Consider the following 22,148-nt stretch of genomic DNA (forward strand, 5'->3'; position numbering starts at 1 on the left):
TTCTCTTTTAGAATCAGGAAATCAACCTTTGACTAAAATTTATTAAATGAATTATAAGACTTGACTCTCTCTGCCAGCTACACTTCTACCTATTGCTTATAATCATATCAAAATCACCTCTTTCATGAAGCCTCACCTGGTTCCTCTCTCTAAATGTGACTTCGCCATCCTTTCACTCTTCAACAATATTTAATTTACCTTTACGTAGAATTTATTTATAACTCTTCTTGTTCCACAAAGGGAATAGAAGAAAATATAAAATAAATGAGAAGGTGGTAATGAACAGGAAATAAGTAAGCACTATACGATGAAGCCAACTGCCACAAACATTTATTGGGTACTTGCCATGTTCTACACATGCTAGGCCATCCCTGCTCTCCTGGAATGCAGAACGGGGTTGGGACACACCTATGGCTTATAGACCAGTTCAAACCGAGGAAGCCTTCAGAGACCAGCTTCAAGTCAGCGTCAGCACTAGAGACTTGATAGTAATAATTTTGCCCCCACCTATCCATTTTCTTAATCTTATTACTATTGTTGGTTGACAGAAAATAGGCAACAGTGTATTATCCATTGTGCTAGTACTAAAGGACTTTCTAGCTCCATAGATAGCTTGGTAGGTCTTCCTCGAGCCTCTTCAAGGGTTAAGGGCTTCCATGCTCAAACTCTAAGACCTTTCATATAATTATGTGGGGAGATAGGGTATCCTTCAATTTTCCCAGGGAATTTCCATTCCCCTGGTGTGTGCTTAATATATACATACTATCCAGTAAAACGAACCCCTGGCAGTTTTCTATCAAGTTATGGCTGCCTCTGAAGAAGAAGCCTTGTTTATATGTTGTTTTCTCTCCATTGGCTAAATGACAGCAAATAAGATAAGCAAGTGATCTTCATTTTCTAAATGTTGTAAGAACAACTGATGGCACCAACACAATCATTTATGGCTCCAGGGCAAAGTGCAGATGGAATGTTATGACTGTGCCAACATGTAAAAGTATAGATTATTACCATGGCAATGTAAAAGACTACTGATTTCCCTCAACTCTCTACCTAATTTCTATATTTTAACCAAAATCCCTTCTAAGCCATTTTGAAGCAACCTACTTGCATTAGGATCTTTTTTTGAAATTATAAGAATATTGGCTCTAATTTAGATTTATATCTTTATGTATAAAGCAAGAATAAAAACTATAACTGAAATAGAATTTTCATAGTAATTGACCTTTTAAATAGGATTTTATTATAACAACTATCGCATCAGGTAATAACTAGTAATTAGAATTTTTTTCCCCCACAGGACTTAGTTCTTCAAAATGCTAAATTTTTGCTGTTCTATTTTTAAAATTCAACTAAATTTGCTCATTTAAGGTCATGGGTCTCAGGGCTCCTTCACGAATTAGAATTTTACTCCCAGGTAGCTCCAAGAAATGTTAATGTTCCTGAGTCTCTTTTGTTTTCATTACATAATAAAGCCAGTTACTGTAATCTAGAAAGAGGATATTAGATGCTCCCAAAATAACCAGGTGTACACATTTGCCATTATTTCTGGGCTTTTTTGGTGGGAGGGGCAAGGTGCATCTGATACAATGTGGGCATTGGGCATGCAGGGTCAGTGTGGATAGGGTCATGCAGAGGTCAGACTGCGATCCAAGGGACAGGCAGGGTCTAATCTGGGAGTCATTAGATGTTGCTTGGAGCCAACAGGGTGACATTAAAAGCCAAAGGGAAATGAGTCCGGAACCCAAGAGCAACTGCTGGGAGATCCAAATAAATGTGCAAAGACAACTTTCTTGCGTAGGACCAATACTTAGTAGATCCCTGGCCATGTTTCTCAAGGTTTTCTGAGCACAACTCAGTAAGAAATATATTTTAAATCATAGTCTAACACACTCTCACTCACAGCTCTCTCATTGTGTGAGAGCTTTAGAAAGATCCTCGTCCTCACCATAGGTGAGGCACTCTGATGTTTTTGGTTCTCTTAGGTTCTATTCTATTTCACTTAAATATATTGGGAGGAGACTTATGAAACTGATTTCATGCATCTGCTAATTGATAGAAGTCCCTGTAGCTTAAAATGTACTGTTTTGGAGATTGGGGAGATGGGAGGAAGAGAGTAGGAAAAAAAGACTGGAGGTTGTGGTTTCTGATTTTAAGGAGATTGAAAACTACTTAGAAAGTTAGACTGTAATACACGAAACAACAAAATACCATTTAGAGGAGGATAAATCAAAATAAGCAAATTAACAGGCAAATCAATATTAATGCCAGTTAGTTATAGAAGTGTCAGGCTTGAGATGTGAATAGTTAAGGTCAGCGATTGGAGGTTTCCTGGAAAAAAAATAAAGTTAAATCCAGCTTTTGAGTGACATAGATTGATGGAAGGTCCAGAAATGCAAATAGCCCAGATGGTGTCACAGCAAGCTCTGACTGTGTGTGGCTCTCCGTTAGAGTGTATGCTGTAGAAGGATAAAGAATTAACTTAGGAGAGGGTGGTAGGTGAAAGCCTTCAATACCTTAGACGGCCTCCAAGACATTCGGAGAAAACCACCTCCGCCTACAGAAACGACACAGTGCGATTGTGTTTAAGGATTATTCTTGTGACCTTGCTGAGAGAGGATGCATTGCCATCAAACTTACTGGAGACAAAGGAGATTGTTGTGATAACCCAGAGGATGGGAAAAACCTGATCTAATGTCACAGAAGTGAAAACATGAGCAGGGAAGGATCCAGAAGACTTGAGGATGCATTGGCTCCTGTGAATCAGTTTTGTGACGTGTCTTCTTGGTGTAAGAGTCTAATGCTGGGTGTGACTTGAGAAGTGATTAAAGGGACTGGTTGTTCACATTGTCGCCTGCCGCTCTGCTAAGGCACGGTCTTCCTCCAGCCTGACCTGGATTTACCAGAGTTCATCATTACTGGGTTAAACCACAAAGATCAAACTCATTCAAAAGTCTTTCCGCCTGATAGGATGGGACAGTAACCTTTTATCAGCCTCCCTCTGATCTCTGAAAAGCTGTGTGTACATTTAGGAAATCTGCCAGCCCCTTGGAAAATCTAACCTAAATTCTCCAAGGCAATGAAAGAAGAGAGATTTTTCATGTGGGTGGGAGTGGCTGGGCCTCAGATCCCTGCCTCTTTCTAGAAATTCGTCTTTCCCTTGAGGGTCTCACTAACTGTCCCTGCTCCTGTTTCTGTTGGGGTCGCCCTCGCCGCTCCTGCCTGGGAAGATCTAGGCCTGGGCTCATTCAGGGATCTTGATTGCAGATTTAGCTGCAAAAACCCATCACCATAAGCAGGCTGCATCTCAGAACCTCAATGTGCATAAATGGCAGCTGGCATGGGTGAGCGCTCAGTCCTGTCTTGGCACTCATGCCCATGCTGCCCCCACTGTTCACTGATTAAAGTGTTTGTTAATCCTCCCACCCCCAACCTGTAGTAGGTGATAAGGCCACTTATCGGCAGGTCTTTTTCATCTTCATAGTCCCTTACTACTTAACACACAGTAACTGGCACTGAGGTTTATAAGTAAATTAACAGCGCATGAGAATATAAAGCATTGTTGCTATTCCAGGTGTCTCTCTACAAGGCTGAAGTTAAAATTTATATCTTTTATTTAAAAGAATGACTCTAAATCAGTTATTAGAAATTAGTTTATCACATTAGTAGAAATTAGTTATTGGCCTTGGACGATCTCTGAGGCATCCATGGTGAATATAAAGAGGAAGACCCTAGGAAGATGCCAGGGAGCCTCAGAGACACCCACTGAGAGGAAATTCTACATATAGACAGAGGCAGAGCACGGAAATCAAGCTTCACCTGCTAAATAACCTCACCTCAAATCATTCTGCCTACATCATTGCACATGTACTTAAATGCTACCTCCTTCCACTCTTGTTTATGGCGCATTTCCTCAAGGTCCCCAAGGAAAGCACAAACAGAACCTATTGTTGCTTTTTCCGACCAGGCGGTGGGGGTTGCCCTCCACCTCAAATCTGCAAGGTTGGCACATCAATGCTCAAGAATTGCTCTAACTGGGAAAACACATAAAACTCCATACACCCAGGGACTGTCTCTGTTTTGCTCACTTTACCTTTAGCCTAGCACATCACAGTCTCAATGAGGATTTTTGTTGAATAAATATTCCCTGTGGTCTCTGAATTCCATCCCTCCCCCTTTTCTTTCAGGGCTGGAACAACCATTATCTCTGACAACTTACACTCCCACTTTCTTGTATTCATCATATCTGTAAGTACACAATGGAGCATTGACTTTTTCAGTTAAAATTCTGGCAGGGAGCTACAACCAATGATTAAGTCCTCTAGATGACTTTTGTATTTGTGATCAACTATGGAGCTAGGGGGCTAGTTGAACCAACCACAGATTGCCAACTGACATTAGATGGTTCAATAGTATCGACTCCTTTGTGAAGTTGTAAGTTAATCATTTCTATATGCCAATATAGAAGATGATGCATTTAAGAACTCCAAGTTTCTTTCTCACTCAGTTATTCACCGTCTTTTTTTTTAGGGTCGTGGTCGGATAATTGCTCAGATGAACTATGAGGAAGTATCTGTACGTTCCTGTGTAATGAAGACAGGTTCCTCCACCCGGAAAAATGTCCACACTCTTCTTCCACCAAAAGGAACTCCTGCTGTAACTGGAAGAAGTTTAGAAAGTAAGAATATGTCTGTCTAATAATGTTGTATAAACATTAGAATTTATTTCTGAGTTGTAATCTACCAATTTGAGTCCATATCTGCCACATTATATTTATTTTTGTTAATTATATTTATTTTTCAATATACCATTAAAAAGAGGAAAAATTTAAATGAGCATCTCCTTTTCCATTAAATATTCTTCTACAACACCATTTTTAAGAAGTGCCTAGCATTACTCCTAATGAATGGATCATAATGTGAATAAGTTAAAATAGAATTTACAACAACAAAATATCTGTTCTTGTTTAAGCATCCACAGTTTCTCCCAAGACTTCATTCTCAGGTGCTAGGAAAAAAACACTAGGCACCAAGAAACCTCCACTTCAGGTAAGATAAATGCTTTCAATTTGACTTGTCATTGAAGATCTAAATCTAAGGTTCTTTTCTCTCTAAAAATCAGAGATCTTTGTTCCAGGGGTTGCAGAGTAAAGACATAGGGCAGTGATGGCGAACCTTTTGAGCTCGGCGTGTCAGCATTTTGAAAAACCCTAACTTAACTCTGGTACCGTGTCACATATAGAAATTTTTTGATATTTGCAACCATAGTAAAACAAAGACTTATATTTTTGATATTTATTTTATATATTTAAATGCCATTTAACAAAGAAAAATCAACCAAAAAAGTGAGTTCGCATGTCACCTCTGACACACGTGTCATAGGTTCGCCATCACTGACATAGGAGGATCCCTGTTGTCTTGGCACTAACCAAGGGAGCACCCCAAAATCCTGTGTTCATTTCTTTAAGTCTTAAAGATGTCAAACTGATCACTTACCCTTTCAGGAAGTTTTTAGGACAGAAATTCACTCTTTCTCTGTGATATAGAATAGGCTAGCAAACTATACAAGACAAATAGCAAGATTTTGTGGGATCTTTTTTTTTTTTTTTTGACCTTCTTTGATTATCTACCTATATATAAAAGCCTAATATGCAAATTGTCCCCTCGGGAGTTTGACCGGGAGACCAGGACTTCGATTGCTCACTGTGACATGCACTGACCACCAGGGGGCGGTGCAGAATGGAGGGAGGCCCTGGCCGGAAGCCGGAAGGCCCTGATCAGCCCTTATTGCCAGCCAGGCCTAGGCATCCTACCCATACATGAATTTCGTGCACCAGGTCTCTAGTATTTAATAATGCTCTTGACTATATTTAGTTTATAAGTATACATTCACTGTCATTTGTTAAGTAGCTACTCTTTTCTGGAATTGGGGCACAAGTATGAGTAAGACCCAACCTTATGAAGAAGGCAAAGTAAATTATTTGTAAATGCTTCTGAAGAGTACAAATGATTTGTAAATAACATTTGTGGGTTTTTTAAAAATGTAATTCATTATTATACACATCTATGGTACAAATGGCCTGGCCTGCTTCATGCAGAGTATCATACCTCTTTTGTCTTGAGGCCCCATTTGCAAGTCCTTCGTAATGGATTTGCAAAAAGAAATGTTTGATAACTAGAGACAGACAGTTGTATTTGATATCTATGTTGATAATCATCAGGTTGGTGCCATTCCTTAATGTCCCACAAAAAGCACATTCTCTTTCAGAGGAGGATCAACCATTAATCCCATCACCCGGCACTGATGGATGTCCTATCAACTGTTCTAATGTTGATGGCTCCCTGCTCAAAGGGTTTTCTGCCCTCCTACCATCATTAGCTACTTCTTTTTTCTTTCACTGATTCATCACATATTTCTTGATCACCTATTTCTATGGTGTTGCTACTCTCTGCTTATGATACCACCTCTCTTGGGCCCAAGGCATTCCCCTGCCTTTTTGAAAGTCACAGTCTTGGTAATTATTCCAGTACATGTCCTGGATACACTAGAGATTTTCCCTGGTTCTTGGACTAATAGGAGAATAAAATAAGGTAACTCAATTTTAATTGAATGTGGTATATCTTATTTGATGGAATTAAGGAAAATTACAAGCTTTAAAAATTTAAATTACTTTAATAAGCACAATGTAATCTCCTAAATTAATTAACATATCATTTATTAACTATCATTAAACCCTTGTTAATTAAACAGAATGGTAACGTTAAATAAAAAATGGATGATTTCCTAAAGGAGATGAAATTGTGATTTAAACATCATTCTTAATTGGTTTAAGAGGCACATCCAACATTGTATAATTCATCCAGGACTTGCAACTACAGGATGATGGAAAACTTCAGGCAGGTAGAGCATTCTGGGAGCAGGAGACAGTGAGGATTGTTTCCCAGAGGATGACTGTATTCTATCTTATTCTATTTCAGTGGTTATTAACTTTTTATGGTTAAGAATTCAGTATACATAAATCAGCAATTATTTACTGAGTATTTCTTATCTGCCAGACATTTAGGCATAGGAGCTGAGGATTTATGGCGAACACTAGCGTCTCCTAGAAGAAATAGAATGTGTACATGCACATTCATACCAGTTTTTACACAAAACACTCAGAAGGTACATAGACCCCTAAAGTTCATCCATGGCAGCCCCTAGGTCTGTGAATTTAATTTTAGGACTCTTTCCATATTTAAAGTTATCCAAGCAAAGAATGATGTGTGTGTCTTAGGACTAGTCATTTTGCTTCCCTAGGCTTCCATTTTTGTGTGTATTAAATAAGGGTAGTAAATCAAAATTTTCTATTTCTAAAAATCTCTGAGTCTATGAGCAGGTATTATAAATATGCTTATCTATTTGTGTCATTCATTTCTCCATTGCTCATATATTTGTGTGTGGATAGAAAAAAATATTACAAAATGGAGTATAACAAAATAGAATGGAATGAAAGAATCCTCAGGAATATAGAGATCATATCAACTCCTGCACAAGAGGCAGGGGCCATCCAGATGTTTCCATGGTGAAAGTCAGAGCTGGGACTTAGCTTTGAATTTCCTGACCTCCAGCCCACAGTCCTTTCCACGGTGCCATGGCACGTACAAAGATTTATCCCCTACTAATGCCCACGACATGGTTGGTTACTCTAGATTAATCATTTTAAAAATTCATGTTGAATCTCAATTGTTTGCTTATTGAATTAAGATATTTATCTTTAACTGGAGATGTTAGTAATGATAATATTTTATAAAATTGGCTCTTTGGTATAAAAGACACTTATGAAATTCAGGGATATTTGGGAAATCCAGAAAGTTTCACTAGTGGCAGTAATCCTGGTGTTAGGGTTGAATTATGTTCCCCCAAAATTCATACATTGAAATCCTAACCCCCAGGAACTCAGAATGTGACCTTATTTGAAATTTGGGTCGTTAGAGATGTCATTTAAGATAGTTAAGATACGGTCATTAGAGCGGGTCCCAATCCAAGAATGACTGTTGTCCATAGAAAAGGGGAAATTTGGACACAGCCACATACACCCAGGGAGAATGCCAAGTGAAGATGAAGGCCGAATTCAGGGTAATGCTTCTATAAGCTAAGGCACACCAAGCCATCTGAAGCCAGGAGAGAGGCTTGGAACAGATTTCTCTCACAGCCCTTAGAAGAAACAATCCTGCTGACAACTGGATTTTGGGCTTTCAGCCTCTAGAAACTGTGACTGATCTTAAAATCATTGTAATTAGTACTTGCCCACTCAATGTAAGTAGCAGATGTAATTTCTTTAAAATACTTACCTAAAAACAAGTTCTTACCTAAAATCAAGTTCTTCTAAACATGAAAAGCATGAAAATACTTACCTAAAATCAAGTTCTTCTAAACATGAAAAGCAGAATGTCCTTAACTATACATCACTCTTCCGCCAAAATAGGGCTAGAAACATTGAGCATACAAGTACATTGTTTAATTACCCAGTTTGAGTCCTTTGTTACAATATGCCTAGCAATCCAATATGCCTTCGAAGTCACATGGTCTCTCTGGACTTTGGTTTCCTCATCTATCAAGTAGGGGGTGAACCAGATAGGTAAATAGTTTTCAGATGGTGCTGGGAGCTCTTTGGGGGTGTGTGTTTCTTGTGATACAACCATTGAGCCACACCGGCCGATCAGTGTGGACTACTCCTAACAGAAAGGTGAGGATGTATCTTTTTAAGGTTATAAGTCAACACTGATTTTTAAAATTTAATTTATTCTTTCTTATTTTGTGTTTATTTCTCATTTAGCTTATTATTTTCTTATTTCATGGTATCAACAACTAAGACTTTCAACTGCGTTTCATAACATCAAGTTTTTATTTGAAAAAAAAAAGGTCTTGAAACTTAAAAGAAAATATATGAAAACACCCCACCAGACTACATGGTATTTAGGTGATATCATCATCATCATCTTTTATAATTCCCTGCATGAAGATAATCTAGGCAGAATTGCTTTTTAGGAACAAATCTGGGTTTTGTGGGACCTGAAGCTTATATAATTTAGGGATCACTTTTTAAGAAAAAGAATTTGTAGCCATTTCATCTGGAAACACCATATTTCAAGATGTGTCACCCTGGCTGGGTAGCTTAGTTGGTTAGAGCATCATCTCAATACACCAAGGTTCCAATCCTGGGTTAGGGTACATACTAGAAGCCAACTAACGAATGCATAAATAAGTAGAAAAGCAAACTTATGTTTCTCTCTTAGTCCCTCTCCTTCCCTCTCTCTCAAGTCAATCAATAAAAAAATCTTTAAAATGTGTCAGGTATGCCATGATGTGTTGAGATACGTAGATATGCAAGTTTGCTCTGAGAAACACGCACTGTGTGTTGCTGTAAATTTTTACTTACATTCATAGAAATTGTGAAAATTTTTGTTTTATAAGAATTCCACAAAAAGTACATGTGAGCCCTAACCAGTTTGTCTCAGTGGGTAGAGCTCTGGCCAGTGGACTGAAGGGTCCCGGGTTCAATTCTGATCAAGGCCACATACCTCAGTTGCAGGCTCAATCCCTGGCCCTCGTTGGGTTGTGTGCAGGAGGCAACCCATCAATGTATTTCTCTCACATCAATGTTTCTCTCTCTCTATCTCTCCCCCTCCCTTTCACTCTCTATAAAAATCAATGAAAAACTATCTTCAGGTGCAGATTAACAACAACAAAAAAGTACATGTGACATGTTTATAGGTATAACATTGCCATATGGAGCTTTTTTTTTCACAAAATGGAAATTTTATTTTGATTAGGACTCAATGAGGTCAAATCTTCAACTTACAATTTTATGTGCCTGTTAAATGGAAGAATTCTCCATAGAGCAGCTTCTGGCTCTATCTCTCTCCATGTTCGTAACATAATATAGCCAGTATCCCTCATCATCACATTATGAGCCAGATGAGTCACAGAGTGGGCACTTGAACTATTCATGGGAGGCAACTGGTAACCTAATTAAATAGAGAAGTGACTGATAACTACATCAGTATATCCAGCTAAATCCAAGCCAAATGTGTCTCCAACTCAACTTCCCCTTACCTGGTCCTTCAAAGTACTTCTGGCTACTCCAGTGCCACCAAAAAAGATGGAAAATATAAATGGAGAGAAAGTAGTAGTGGAAAGAAAATGCTATCTTAAACAATTGCAACTAAAATATATAACTTTTGCAAAATTTACAAAAATAGAAGTACATGTGAATATGTTGCTGGGGCCTCTCCTAGAACTTGGAAGGGGCCTATGCAAGAGAGGGCCTTAGACCTTAAGATTCATTATTTCCTGGTACGTCTGCCTCTGCAGATTCTTATGTACTCTGTAGTATAATTCAAATGCATAAAGGGAAAAGATTTTTAGAACAATTATAATTTTTGTAGGCATAATTTTAAAAACATGAATATTGCTATAAATTATTGGAGAATATGGTTAGCAATGTTATAAAGTGTCCTGAATATTTTAAGTTTGATATTTTCATGGTGATGGGGTGAGTCAAGGCAGAAATTTGGGATTCTGAGAAATGAGTTCTTGAGTAGCTAAATTAGTTTAACCAGCATTTTTAAGTTGATAAAAACAATATATCTTATTTGTGCATCCTAAATGTATAATAATGTTTACATGTGACTTACACTTTATTCTATTTAATTAAATAAAATTACTTATGCGCTAAGATCATTTCCTGCTATAAAAAATGTTAAATATGTTAGTTGTATCCCCTTATCTTCTAATTAAATCTAACAAGTGTGTCAGTTGTGTATCATTGTACCCAAAGTTATGCTAGATTGTCTAATTAAGGAAATACATCATTTTTTAAATTTATTTAAGATGTTAATGTAACTCATTGTCTGAAAAAATCTGTAAGGGGTAGCATTCAATCCAACAAATGCAAATTTAAGTTTCAAGGTATAACAGGCAGGAATTTTAAAAATATATATAACATTTTCTTTCTTTTTTTTTTTTTAAATTAAATCTTTATTGTTCAGATTACATTTGTTCCTCTTCCCCCCCCCCCCCCATAACTCCCCTCCTTCCAGTTCCCGCCCCACCCTCCGCCCTCACTCCCCACCCACTGTCCTCATCCATAGGTGCACGATTTTTGTCCAGTCTCTTCCCGCATCTCCCATTCCCCTTTCCCCCCCAAGAATAGTCTGTCCATTCCCTTTCTATGTCCCTGATTCATTATAATCACCAGTTCATTCTGTACATCAGATTATTTATTCACTTGATTTTTAGATTCACTTGTTGATAGATGCATGTTTGTTGTTCACAATTTGTATCTTTACCTTTTTCTTCTTCCTCTTCTTAAAGGATACCATTCAGCATTTCGTATAATACTGGTTTAGTGGTGATGTACTCCTTTAGCTTTTTCTTATCTGTGAAGCTCTTTATCTGACCTTCAATTCTGAATGATAGCTTTGCTGGATAAAGTAATCTTGGTTGTAGGTTCTTGGTATTCATCACTTTGAATATTTCTTGCCATTCCCTTCTGGCCTGCAAAGTTTCTGTTGAGAAATTAGCTGACAGTCGTATGGGTATTCCCTTGTACGTAACTGAGTCTCTTTCTCTTGCTGCTTTTAAGATTCTCTCTTTGTCTTTTGCTCTTGGCATTTTAATGATGATGTGTCTTGGTGTGGTCCTCTTTGGATTCCTTTTGTTTGGGGTTCTCTGCGCTTCTTGGACCTGTAAGTCCATTTCTTTCACCAGGTGGGGGAAGTTTTCTGCCATTATTTCTTCAAATAGGTTTTCAATATCTTGCTGTCTCTCATCTTCTGGCACTCCTATTTTTCTGATATTAGTCCGCTTGAAGCTGTCCCAGAGGCTCCTTACACTATCTTCACACTTTCGGATTCTTTTTTCATTTTGCTTTTCCAGTTGGGTGTTTTTTGCTTTCAAATCTTTGGTTTGATTCTTGTGCTCCTCTGGTCTGCTATTGGGTATAATATTCTTTATTTCAGTCCGTGTATGCTTACTTTCTAATTTCTTTATCGTAGCATCGAGGGTCTCATTAGTTTTCGTGAGGCTCTGCTCAAGTTTATTGCAAGCCCTCAAAATTGCGATTTTTAGCTCCATATCCTCCATTTCTGTCATGTTTTTTTGTCTCCGCATCTTTCATGCTTTCTTGATGCACCCCCTTGTGGTCTTTGTGCACAGTCTTGTTCTAGTTAAGCCTTAATTGTTGTAGTTAACACTAGAGGGATTTGACCACCAGGCCGACTGGCTGTGATAATCAGCTGTGGGAAAACTTCAGTCCTCTGGGGAGGTGCTAATCTAGCCTTTGCCTGAGGCGATCCGGCAAATGGCTCTGCGCAGGGCTTGGGCGGGGCGGGCTCAACAGGGCGGGGGGAGGGAGCAGCTATGGCTGCTCTCAGTCCGTCCCCAGGGGCTCCGCCTCTCTGTCCCAGCAACCGCTGCAAACCTCGGAGGGACCGTAGCCAGACAGTCCTGCTTCTCCCGTTTGAGTCTGGGTCCCTAGAGACTCGCCTGGATCTGTAGCCCAGAGTCTGAGACTCCCTCCTGATTGAAAATGACAACCGCGCCCTCAGCCACCAGCCCACTTTGCGCGCGCACCACCGTACCTTGAAATTTTCCACACTGCGCCTCCTCTGAGCCTTGTAATGCTGTTGTTTTTCCTTCTAGTTGAAGAGTCTCTCCTCAGCCAGCCTTCCTGTGGTTCTGGTTGATGTCCGTTCCGTCTTTTAGTTGTATTTTTGAAGTGGTTGTTTGCGGCAGCAGTCTCCGGTGTTTACCTATGCCGCCATCTTCGATTCTCTGCCTATAACATTTTCTTTATCTTTGAGGAGTTTACAGTTTTGATGCCACGATTTGAGAGTAAAAACCATATGTAAATAAGTGCTCTGTTGTCTTAGTGAAAGGAGTTTTTAGGAGTAAAATAGGCAGGTTAAGGGAGTTTTAGGAATTAGGGGGTCCATGGGGGAAGGAGGCATAGATGGTTGGGGACTGGGAGCTGTCAAAAGGCACCACAGGGTAAGGGGAGAGGAACGCACCTATTCACAGAAGATAAGGGGAAAGCACAGGGAGTAATGAAACAAAAGGGAAAAGAGGAAAACAGCTTTTCACAGGGGTTAGAGAATTCTACCACTGAAGGAGGAGACAAATAGGGGGGCACCCACGTGGGCTTTGAGCTTTGAAGCTGCTATAGGGACCAATCAGAAGGGAATATCAGGACACAAAGAACTGCAGCCTTTATAAACCTTAGGAAAAAGGAGTTTAGTGGGCTGCCCTCTTTGGGGCCCCCTCCCTATGTGGGAGTCTGTACTTGTTTCCAATAAATTTTCAGCTTTTCATCTACCACCTTTTGTCAGTGGCTTCATTCTTCGAATCCACCTGGACAAGAACCCAGGAAAGAAATCAGCTTTGCATCCTGCTCAGAGAAAAACCACGCATTTCAGTTTGGTTCCACTAGGTATGTGGTAGATAGGTAGCCACTTAGGGAAGGACAGTTACATGACCTAGAGTGGTCAGATAGAGAGCGAACTGAATTTTAATGAATGGAAAAAAGAGAGCTTCCTGGGAGAGTAAATGCTTTCTCATTCACAAGCAGAGCAAATAGTTTTTTAAAGTATTTTGAAATTTGCCATACAGATTGTGGAGTTTGCTAATGTTCTGTTAGGCAGGTTAAAAACGATTCCATAAGAGGTATTTTGCTTAGCTTGAGTTCCAAAACTTTAGAAATCAGAGAACTCAGAATAAGGAAAACAATCTTAGAAAAGAGGAACAGAGTTGGTCAAGGTTGTGCTTACGCCTCCTTAGCCAATTATTGGTGATGGCGAACCTTTTGAGCTCGGCGTGTCAGCATTTTGAAAAACCTGGTGCCGTGTCACACATAGAAATTTTTTAATATTCACAACCATAGTAAAACAAAGATTTATATTTTGATATTTATTTGATATATTTAAATGCCATTTAACAAAGAAAAATCAACCAAAAAAATGAGTTCGCGTGTCACCTCTGACACGTGTGTCATAGGTTCGCCATCACTGAATTAGACCTTTAACTTCTGCCACTGAATGTGCATGGCTTGGAGGCAGCGGTACAATTCAGAGAGTTTATTTTGTTGTTCTCTCACCTTTTCAGCCAGGAGCTAATTGCTTGGAGGTTCTTTCTCTGATTGCTCCTCAGAGGTGTTGCAAAATATACTTGAAAACAAAATCTTCTCCAACCCAGAGAACTCCACAGAGGTAGTAAAGAGAACTGTTCTGTTACTAAATAAGCATTAAACCAGAAGGTGATGTGCATCAGGAGGAATCCATTGAGAGATGGCACAGGCAGAAAAAAAAAATACTCACCCTTTTGTATTGCCAAGCAGAGACAAACCATTGCATGCATGTTTCCAGGATTACTGACAGGTCTACTTTCTTTCATCTCCTTTGTTTATGTTTCAGAAGACACCAATAGGCATCCTCGATCTAATTTAAATTTCCTGAAATGATCTGTTGTGGGTTTGGGGAGATCAGAGAAGTTCCCAGCAGAAGGGGTGACAGGCACACTCCTTCCTGCCTGCTGGGAATTTCTGCCAGTTCATGTCACAGTCATGGCCATCTTGGACTTCAAGTCTGACTTGCTCATCATGGTCAACTTACTGGAAATCTTGTTCAAGGGATAAACATCCCATGATATGCATTTACCTTTTGACATTAAAAAGAATCTTCCAATTGGAATTGCCTCTGGACATACAAGCTCCGTGTGGGACAGGTTGTTTCTACTTAATCATTTGCAATGCAGTTTACCTGTGAACCTGGAGCATCAGAATCCCACCCCCTCCATGTGTGAGGCTAAAATGCAGATTCCTTGACCTCACTCCAGACCTGCTGAATTAGAATTTGGTGGAAAGAGATGGTGCCCAGGGATCTGCAAGTTTCATACATTCTCCAGATGATTCTTAGAACTCAGGTTTGAAAACCACCATGCTAATGAGTTGGAAATAATTCCTAATTATCCTGCTGAAAGTCAAGGTAGGTCAACACGACTTAGTGGGCGAATCTGACATCATTTTGCTGAAAACAAAATGTGCTTCACCAGATCATTTGCCTTAGTGTAAGGAAAGAATCCTTACAGTAACTTCATTTTAATATCTTCCTCCTTAATTTTTGTTCTTGAATTCATTTTTGAATTATTGTGAAAAGTAAAATGATTTGTGGTATTTCTGCTTATATTAAATTGCTATGTAATTGAAAGGAATAGGTAAAGTCATTTGATTCCCTTTTTAATGTTCCAAAAGTGCATACTAGCTTAATAATTTAATTTAGTGTAATAATTTCTCTGATTACAAACTACTATCTCCCTCACCAAAAAACAAGAAAAGAAAAAACACTATAAATATTTTAAAAGTCTTTTATTTGATGGTCATTGTTCATACATCCCTTTAATAAATTTTAATCTATTAAATTATCAATATATTTTTATTGTAGTAAATACACATAACATAAACTACCATCTTGATAATTTTTAAGTGTGCAATTCAGTAGTGTTAAATATATTCACTTTATTGAGCAACCAATCTCCAGAACTTTTTCATCTTCCCAAACTAAAACTTTGTCCCCATTAAACAACTCCCCATTTCTCCCTCCCCCAGGCACTGGTAAGTACCATTCTGCTTTCTGTGTCTATGAATTTGACTACTCTAGATACCTCATATAAGTAGATTCATAGTGTACTTATATTTTTGTGACTGGCTTATTTCATTTAGCATATTGTCCTTAAGGTTTTTCCATGTAGTAGCATGTGTCAGAATTTCCTTTTCTTTAAGGAAGTGAATTCTATTTCATTATATGTATATATACCACATTTTATTTATCCATTGATGCATCAATGAATACTTTGACTGCTTCTATATTTTTACTGTTGTGAATAAAGCTGCTATGAACATGGCTATACAAATATCACCACAAGACCCTGCATTGACATTTTTTGGATGTGTACCCAGAAGTGGGATTGTTGGATCATATGGTAATTCTATTTTTAAAACTTTGAAGAACCACAATTCTGTTTTCCATAGTGTCTGTACCATTTTACATTCCCACCAACATTGTACAAGGGTTCCAGTTTCTCTACAACCTTACCCACACTTGTTATTTCCAAAGATCACCAATATTTTGATTTATTTATTTTAGGGATCTTCACCAGCAACAGGTTTTGTTGAGATAAGAGTGCTGGAACAAGGTGACATTTTTGTAAGTGTTTTTAGTTTATTACAATTCATTTAAATTTTATAGGTTTATTTAAATACATACATAGAATCACACAGAATTCATGTTTTTTAATCACACATGGTCTATAATATAGCCAATCATGATTTACATTGAACTAAAACTGAAAGCACTTTTATTTAGTGATTTATATAGTGATTTACAGTTTATGACAGATCTTCATGTTTTCTTATAATATCCTCATACTAAGATCCTCAGCTGTAGCCTTCCTCAAATGTAAATCTGACCCCTTTACTCTAATTTAAGGGGTTTTAATAATTTTCCAATGCCCATAGAATAAAATTAAACCTCCTCATAATGGCAAGCCATCTGCTCTACCCTCATTTATTGCATCCTCCTCCTACCTTACATCTCAGCCAACTCAAATTGCATGTAATTTGCTGACTACCACACCATATCGGACCTTTGGGTATTTATTTATGTGGTTGCTTCTGGCTGGAACATCCTTCCCAACATCACACCCCAGATTTATTGGGAAAAATTGCTCATGCTTTACCAAGACTTAGCTCAAGTGTCACCTTTTCCATGATGCCTGTCCTCTCTCTCCCATGGTCTCTGTGAGGTGTCCTTCCCTTCTACCTCTCACTAAGTGGAGGTGATCTTTCCTCTCTGCCCGCTGCAGCCGGGACAGGTATTCTTTACAGCACCCACCACATTTCCCAACATTGCTTTATATTCACGTCTGTCTCTCTAGACTGTGGGCTCCTTGAGGGCAGACTCTCAGTCTAGTTTAACTCTAACATGTCTCCAGTGACTGGCACTTACAAGGCACTTAATAAACATATATTGAATAGATCATTTAATAAATGGGTGGTTGAATGGGTAGATGGATGAATGGATGGGTGGGTGAGTTGATGGTTGAACAGCATAGGAGAGATATTAGTGCTCCTACAAGATTAAAACTGATTAAATAAACTGCCCAAGATTATACTATAGTAATTTGAGGGCTAAAACTCAAATTCAGATCTTCTAACCTAGTGCTTTTTTCTCTACACAGTATTACCATTTAAATTTAAAATTATAATATTAGAAACATTGCATAAGAGGACAATAATACATTTACTTAAGTGATTGAGTGTTTTTAAATAGGTGGATAAACCTAATCTGACTCCTTCAACACATTTAATTAGGTTTCTGTTTCCTGATGTCCCTGCCTTATCTCATTTATGAAAGGTTTCCTTAAAATTCAATCAAGCCTCCATATCATTTTGTTAATAAAGTTTTAATATTAATAGCCAAGAAGTTAAAAACATTTGCAATTTTTTGCTTTAAAGTGTATCTCACAATGTTTTTTTTTCATCCTGTTTCCCATGGGCATCCCAGCAGTAATGAAAATAGCGTGGACATTTGACCCGGAGACACTGGCTTGCATTGGCTTTTTGGGACGGTCATGCCCTAGTTATGTGACCTTATCCAAGTCACCTCAGCTGTATGAGCCTCAGTTTCCTCACCTACAAAATGAAAATAATTATATCCACTTCATAGCATTGCTGTGAGGATTAAGTGGGAGAATATATGCCCAGTGCCTGGTACATATTAGTTATGCAAAACATGTCAGTTCCCTCCTAACATGAAATTAGTTCCTTTAAAAAAATAAATTTTTGTGTGTTTTTTTCAGAATGCAATTAGATCAATTCAAAAAGCAGGTCTTTTGTTCCAAAGAAGACGAAGGTTTCTTGAAGGCAAAGATCACATCTCATTTATCTTTCTCACAGTCTCACACACATTTTAAATAAATATTTCCTGATTGTTAATCATTTCCATCACACATGTATAGAATACATTTGTTTTTGTTGTTGTGTGCTTGTTTTAATCCTCACCCCAGGATATTTTTCCATTGATTATTTTTTTAGAGAGAGTGGAGGAGAGAGGGAAAGACAGAGAGAAATGTCTATGTGAGAGAAACACATTGATTGGTTGCCTCCTGCAGGAGCCCCTACCAGGGCCTGTGCCGGGGAGGAGCCTGCAACCGAGGTACATGCTCTGACCAGAATTGAACATGGGACCTTTCAGTCCACAGGCCGATGCTCTGACCACTGAGAACCATGTGTAGGTCCACTGCTACAGAAGAATTAATAAAAACACACGCCATGTTTCTGACTTGACTCTTCTTGTCTCTTGCTCAATTTAACTGATAAAGAGGTACTTATCATTTTTAGTGACTGAGGTTCTCTTACACTTTCAGGGGTTGGCAGAAGCATTGGACAATTCATGTGATCTTCATGTGTACCTGGTAAGAGCATGGCCTTTTTCCAGAGAGGTCCCTGAATCATTCTTAGCAAAGTCATATGCTTTGTCCGTTTGGTGGGGAGCTCACAGACAAAACGGTTTCTAGCAGCGTTCCATGAGGTGGAAATCCAAAGAGGACCATGTCCTCATGAGAATTAAAAAACTTCCGGTTAGGAATTATTGAAACAATTTAAATGGAACTAAATTTTTAAAATGTGTATGTAATTTTATTTGGTCTCATTGGTTGTTTTGTTTTCATTTTCAAGAGTAAATGCATTTTTTTTCATCTGCCATTCTCCATGTCAGTATTTATGCCATGTTAACAGAAATCTTTAAAAGACTTGGGCTTTTCTCTCACTTTTTGAGATCCATAAAAAGTTTTGAAATAATATAAAGGAACAGTATTTACTCAAAGTGGTTTTGAAACTCACATAACCAGAGCCTGGCCTGTGGAATCCATACAGAATCAGCCTGCAGAGCTGTTTGCTTGAGGCCAGCCTCTGCCTTCCGGAGCAGGCAGTGGCAATGGAGACCTTTGTATTGGAGCAGTGGAACAACTTTAGAAACAAAGTCACTAACATAATGAGAGACTGCCCTTCAGGCATATCCAACTGGGAATAGCCTGTTTTCCTGTTTTAAATCCTGGAGGCTTCTAATTCACTCCCACCCTGAAAGTATGTAAAAGGCCTAAATGTCTGCTACATTGGCGTTGGGCAATAGCAATTTTTAAAAGGATCCCAACTGCAAAAACCAAAAGAAATAACCCTGCTGAACCTTGGGAGAGACAGAAATTTTGAACAGTTGAAGAGAGAATGAAGTCTAATGTGAGAAAGGAATCAGTCTCTTGTTCACAACTCTGTCCCTGGCACATAGGGACCCATGCAAAACATAGAAGTGACAGTAGAGGACAGAGGCAGAGCACCTGACCCAACAGAAGAAGAGGAAGATCTGGACTAGGACCAGAAGAGAGGCACAGAACAGTGTGTTACGGAGGGAGATTAACGGTTAACATCAGACTTACCTTCCATGCTACCTGAAAATTGTTATATAACTATCTGTCTTATATATAAACTATGCATAGCTTATCCCTTGAGGGTTCATATTTTCTTAACTAACTCTTTATAGTCCTTATGCCGAATCCCCTAGGGCAGTGGTCGGCAAACTCATTAGTCAACAGAGCCAAATATCAACAGTACAACGATTTAAATTTCTTTTGAGAGCCAAATTTTTTAAACTTAAACTATATAGGTAGGTACATTGTTATTAACTTAATTAGGGTACTCCTAAGGCTTAGGAAGAGCCACACTCAAGGGGCCAAAGAGCCACATGTGGCTCGCGAGCCGCAGTTTGCCGACCACGGCCCTAGGGTTTTGGTAAGGAGGGATGTCAGGATTACATGGACCCCAATGGCTTTCCCAGTTGCCATCCTGGTCTCCAGGTTGGGTAGACAGTCAGCAGCTCTTCAAGTGCACAGCACATCCCTGGTGTTTGATTAGGCCCTTGGGTGGGGTTGAGTGGCACATTAACCCTTTCAAATCCATGTTTGACCCTCAACTACAGTTCCCTTGTGAATTAAACAACTTAAAACAAATAAATATGTTTATTCTCTCTTCTAGATTAGTGAAGGAGTGGAGTGCATTTTTATTCCCAAAAGCTTGTTTCTAGCAGAAGCCAGCCCTGAATGCAGGAGAACTGCTGTAGAGCTGGTGTGTGCGTACCCCTCAGAGGAGGACATTAGGGAGTACCTGGCGGAGCAGCAAGTGTGGAATGAGTACAAGGCCAGACTCTTGGCTCAGCAGCTGAAGACAGGAAGCTGATGCCCTGGCTCAGCTCATTTTTATTTTTGTAATAAGAAAATCTTAAAAAAGATTGAAAGACACAACTGGAAGGAAATTTTAATATGCGCTTAGAAGTGCCTCTGCAGAGGTCAGGGCCTGGCGTTTGTTTATTGCTTAAATAAATGATGCCACACCCTAACTTGCTCACAGTTCCAGCTGGTAACTTCCTCCTACTGGAAAACATAATTGAAACTTGATAAGATATACTGCTGTTTGTCACTGAAAAGTGTGTTTAAGATTTAGTTAGTAGAGTGGTATCATTTCACACTGGAAAATTTTCAGCTACTGACTATGCTGAAAATTTACTTTCATTCTCAAAGGCCTAAATTCTAAGCCTTATTAAAATATCCAGTGTCATTCATACTTTGCTTTTATCCTATATTTGCAATATGATTTAATTTTAATTCATTTAATGTGTGTTTTATCTTTGGGGTAGTCCCTTAATCTCTTCACATTGTTTTACCCACCTGAAATGTGAAGATAATAATATTTATGGTTTCGGGTTGTTATAAGGATTAAGTGAATTGTGCACACAAGGCATATAATACGGAGCCTGGCACACAGTATGTGCTCAATAAATTTTAAGCTTTTGTTCATTCAACAATATTCTTTCAACAAATATTTATTGAAAAACTTGCTGTTGTTCTTATTATGTTTTTCTTTGATGACTGATAACTAATTTAATCCTAGGAAGAAAGCACTGGAAATACAGGAATAGTAAAAATTGTAATACATAGACACAGATGAAACAAAATGATATCTGAGCTTCACTTCAAAATAACGTGCAGGGGAAATACGTAGAGGTGTAGAAGAAACAAGATTGTTGAAGCTGAGTGATGGATACATGAAGTTTCATTATACTCTCCTCTTTTTTGTATGTGTTTGAAGTTTTCCATAATACAGAGTTTAAAAAAAGAACGAAGACACACAGCAAATTAGCCACTTTCAAATGGCTAGGAAATGTCACATTTCCTCAGAGCTCAGTTATTTAATTGGTTCTAAAAATAATAGAATGAGACAATGAATCCTAATATTCTGACGGTCGCAGAAGTCATCTTCCTTTACCTTTACCATTAATTTGTCAGCCACTTCCCACATTTTTTTTTTTATTTTTACTAATGAGCCTGAACACAAATTGTGTCTAGGTATTAACCCACTGGCTATGACTGAACAGTAAATTATTTATATCATGCTTATTCTTTAATATAGGCATTTATAAAACTACATTTATAAATGTGATTCTTAAGTCTACTAATCAGCATAGGCCTTAAGTAATGGGAACCCAAACATTTTCAATGCAATGAAGCCAGTAGAGTTTAAATGTGTATTAGGAATGGCTATATTCTGAGAGCTGAACAGCAAAATTTTCTTGAATTTTTATAATTTTACTATATTGCCTTGATATGAAGAAACAAGTCTAAACAATAGAGAAGTTGTAAAGTTCAATAGTTTCTAAGTTAGAGGACTCAGAGCTGTTTTAGTGGACCTCTGGACCTCAGCCTTCAAATGACTTTCAGATGAGCAGACACTTGCTCCACCCTTCCCACTTCCTCCAACATCTTCCTCTATTAATTATCCTCTCTTCCAATTGTATCTTCAGTCTCCCTCCATGTTCTTACATTGTATGGTTTTGGGATAGTGTGGTCTGCTGATATTTCTTATCTTAAAATACTACATAATTCTTTCCAGGCACAAAACTCTTGCAGATCCACAAGAAGAGTACAAGAGTACATGCTCTAGGTCAGTGATGGCGAACCTTTTGAGCTCAGCGTGCCAGCATTTTGAAAAACCCTAACTTGTCCTAACC

At 38.5% G+C, this 22,148-nt stretch overlaps 1 protein-coding gene across 1 annotated transcript in view; it reads left to right on the plus strand.

Moving 5' to 3' along the window:
- Nucleotides 1-21,209, plus strand: part of LOC139007190 (cyclic nucleotide-binding domain-containing protein 2-like) — a 71,114-nt gene extending 49,905 nt beyond the window's left edge. Inside the window, exons 9-14 of the mRNA XM_070410351.1 lie at nucleotides 4,185-4,245; nucleotides 4,528-4,675; nucleotides 4,969-5,045; nucleotides 16,179-16,238; nucleotides 18,460-18,507; nucleotides 20,120-21,209. Of these exons, the coding sequence (XP_070266452.1) occupies nucleotides 4,185-4,245; nucleotides 4,528-4,675; nucleotides 4,969-5,045; nucleotides 16,179-16,238; nucleotides 18,460-18,507; nucleotides 20,120-20,320 (595 nt within the window). The 3' untranslated portion in view covers nucleotides 20,321-21,209. The remainder of the gene's footprint in view (nucleotides 1-4,184; nucleotides 4,246-4,527; nucleotides 4,676-4,968; nucleotides 5,046-16,178; nucleotides 16,239-18,459; nucleotides 18,508-20,119) is intronic.
- Nucleotides 21,210-22,148: the final 939 nt, after the last annotated feature.

This window comes from Myotis yumanensis, unplaced genomic scaffold (assembly GCF_028538775.1).
Source record: "Myotis yumanensis isolate MYYU_CA2020_CCGP unplaced genomic scaffold, mMyoYum1.0.hap1 SCAF_1, whole genome shotgun sequence".
Lineage (NCBI taxonomy): Eukaryota > Metazoa > Chordata > Mammalia > Chiroptera > Vespertilionidae > Myotis > Myotis yumanensis.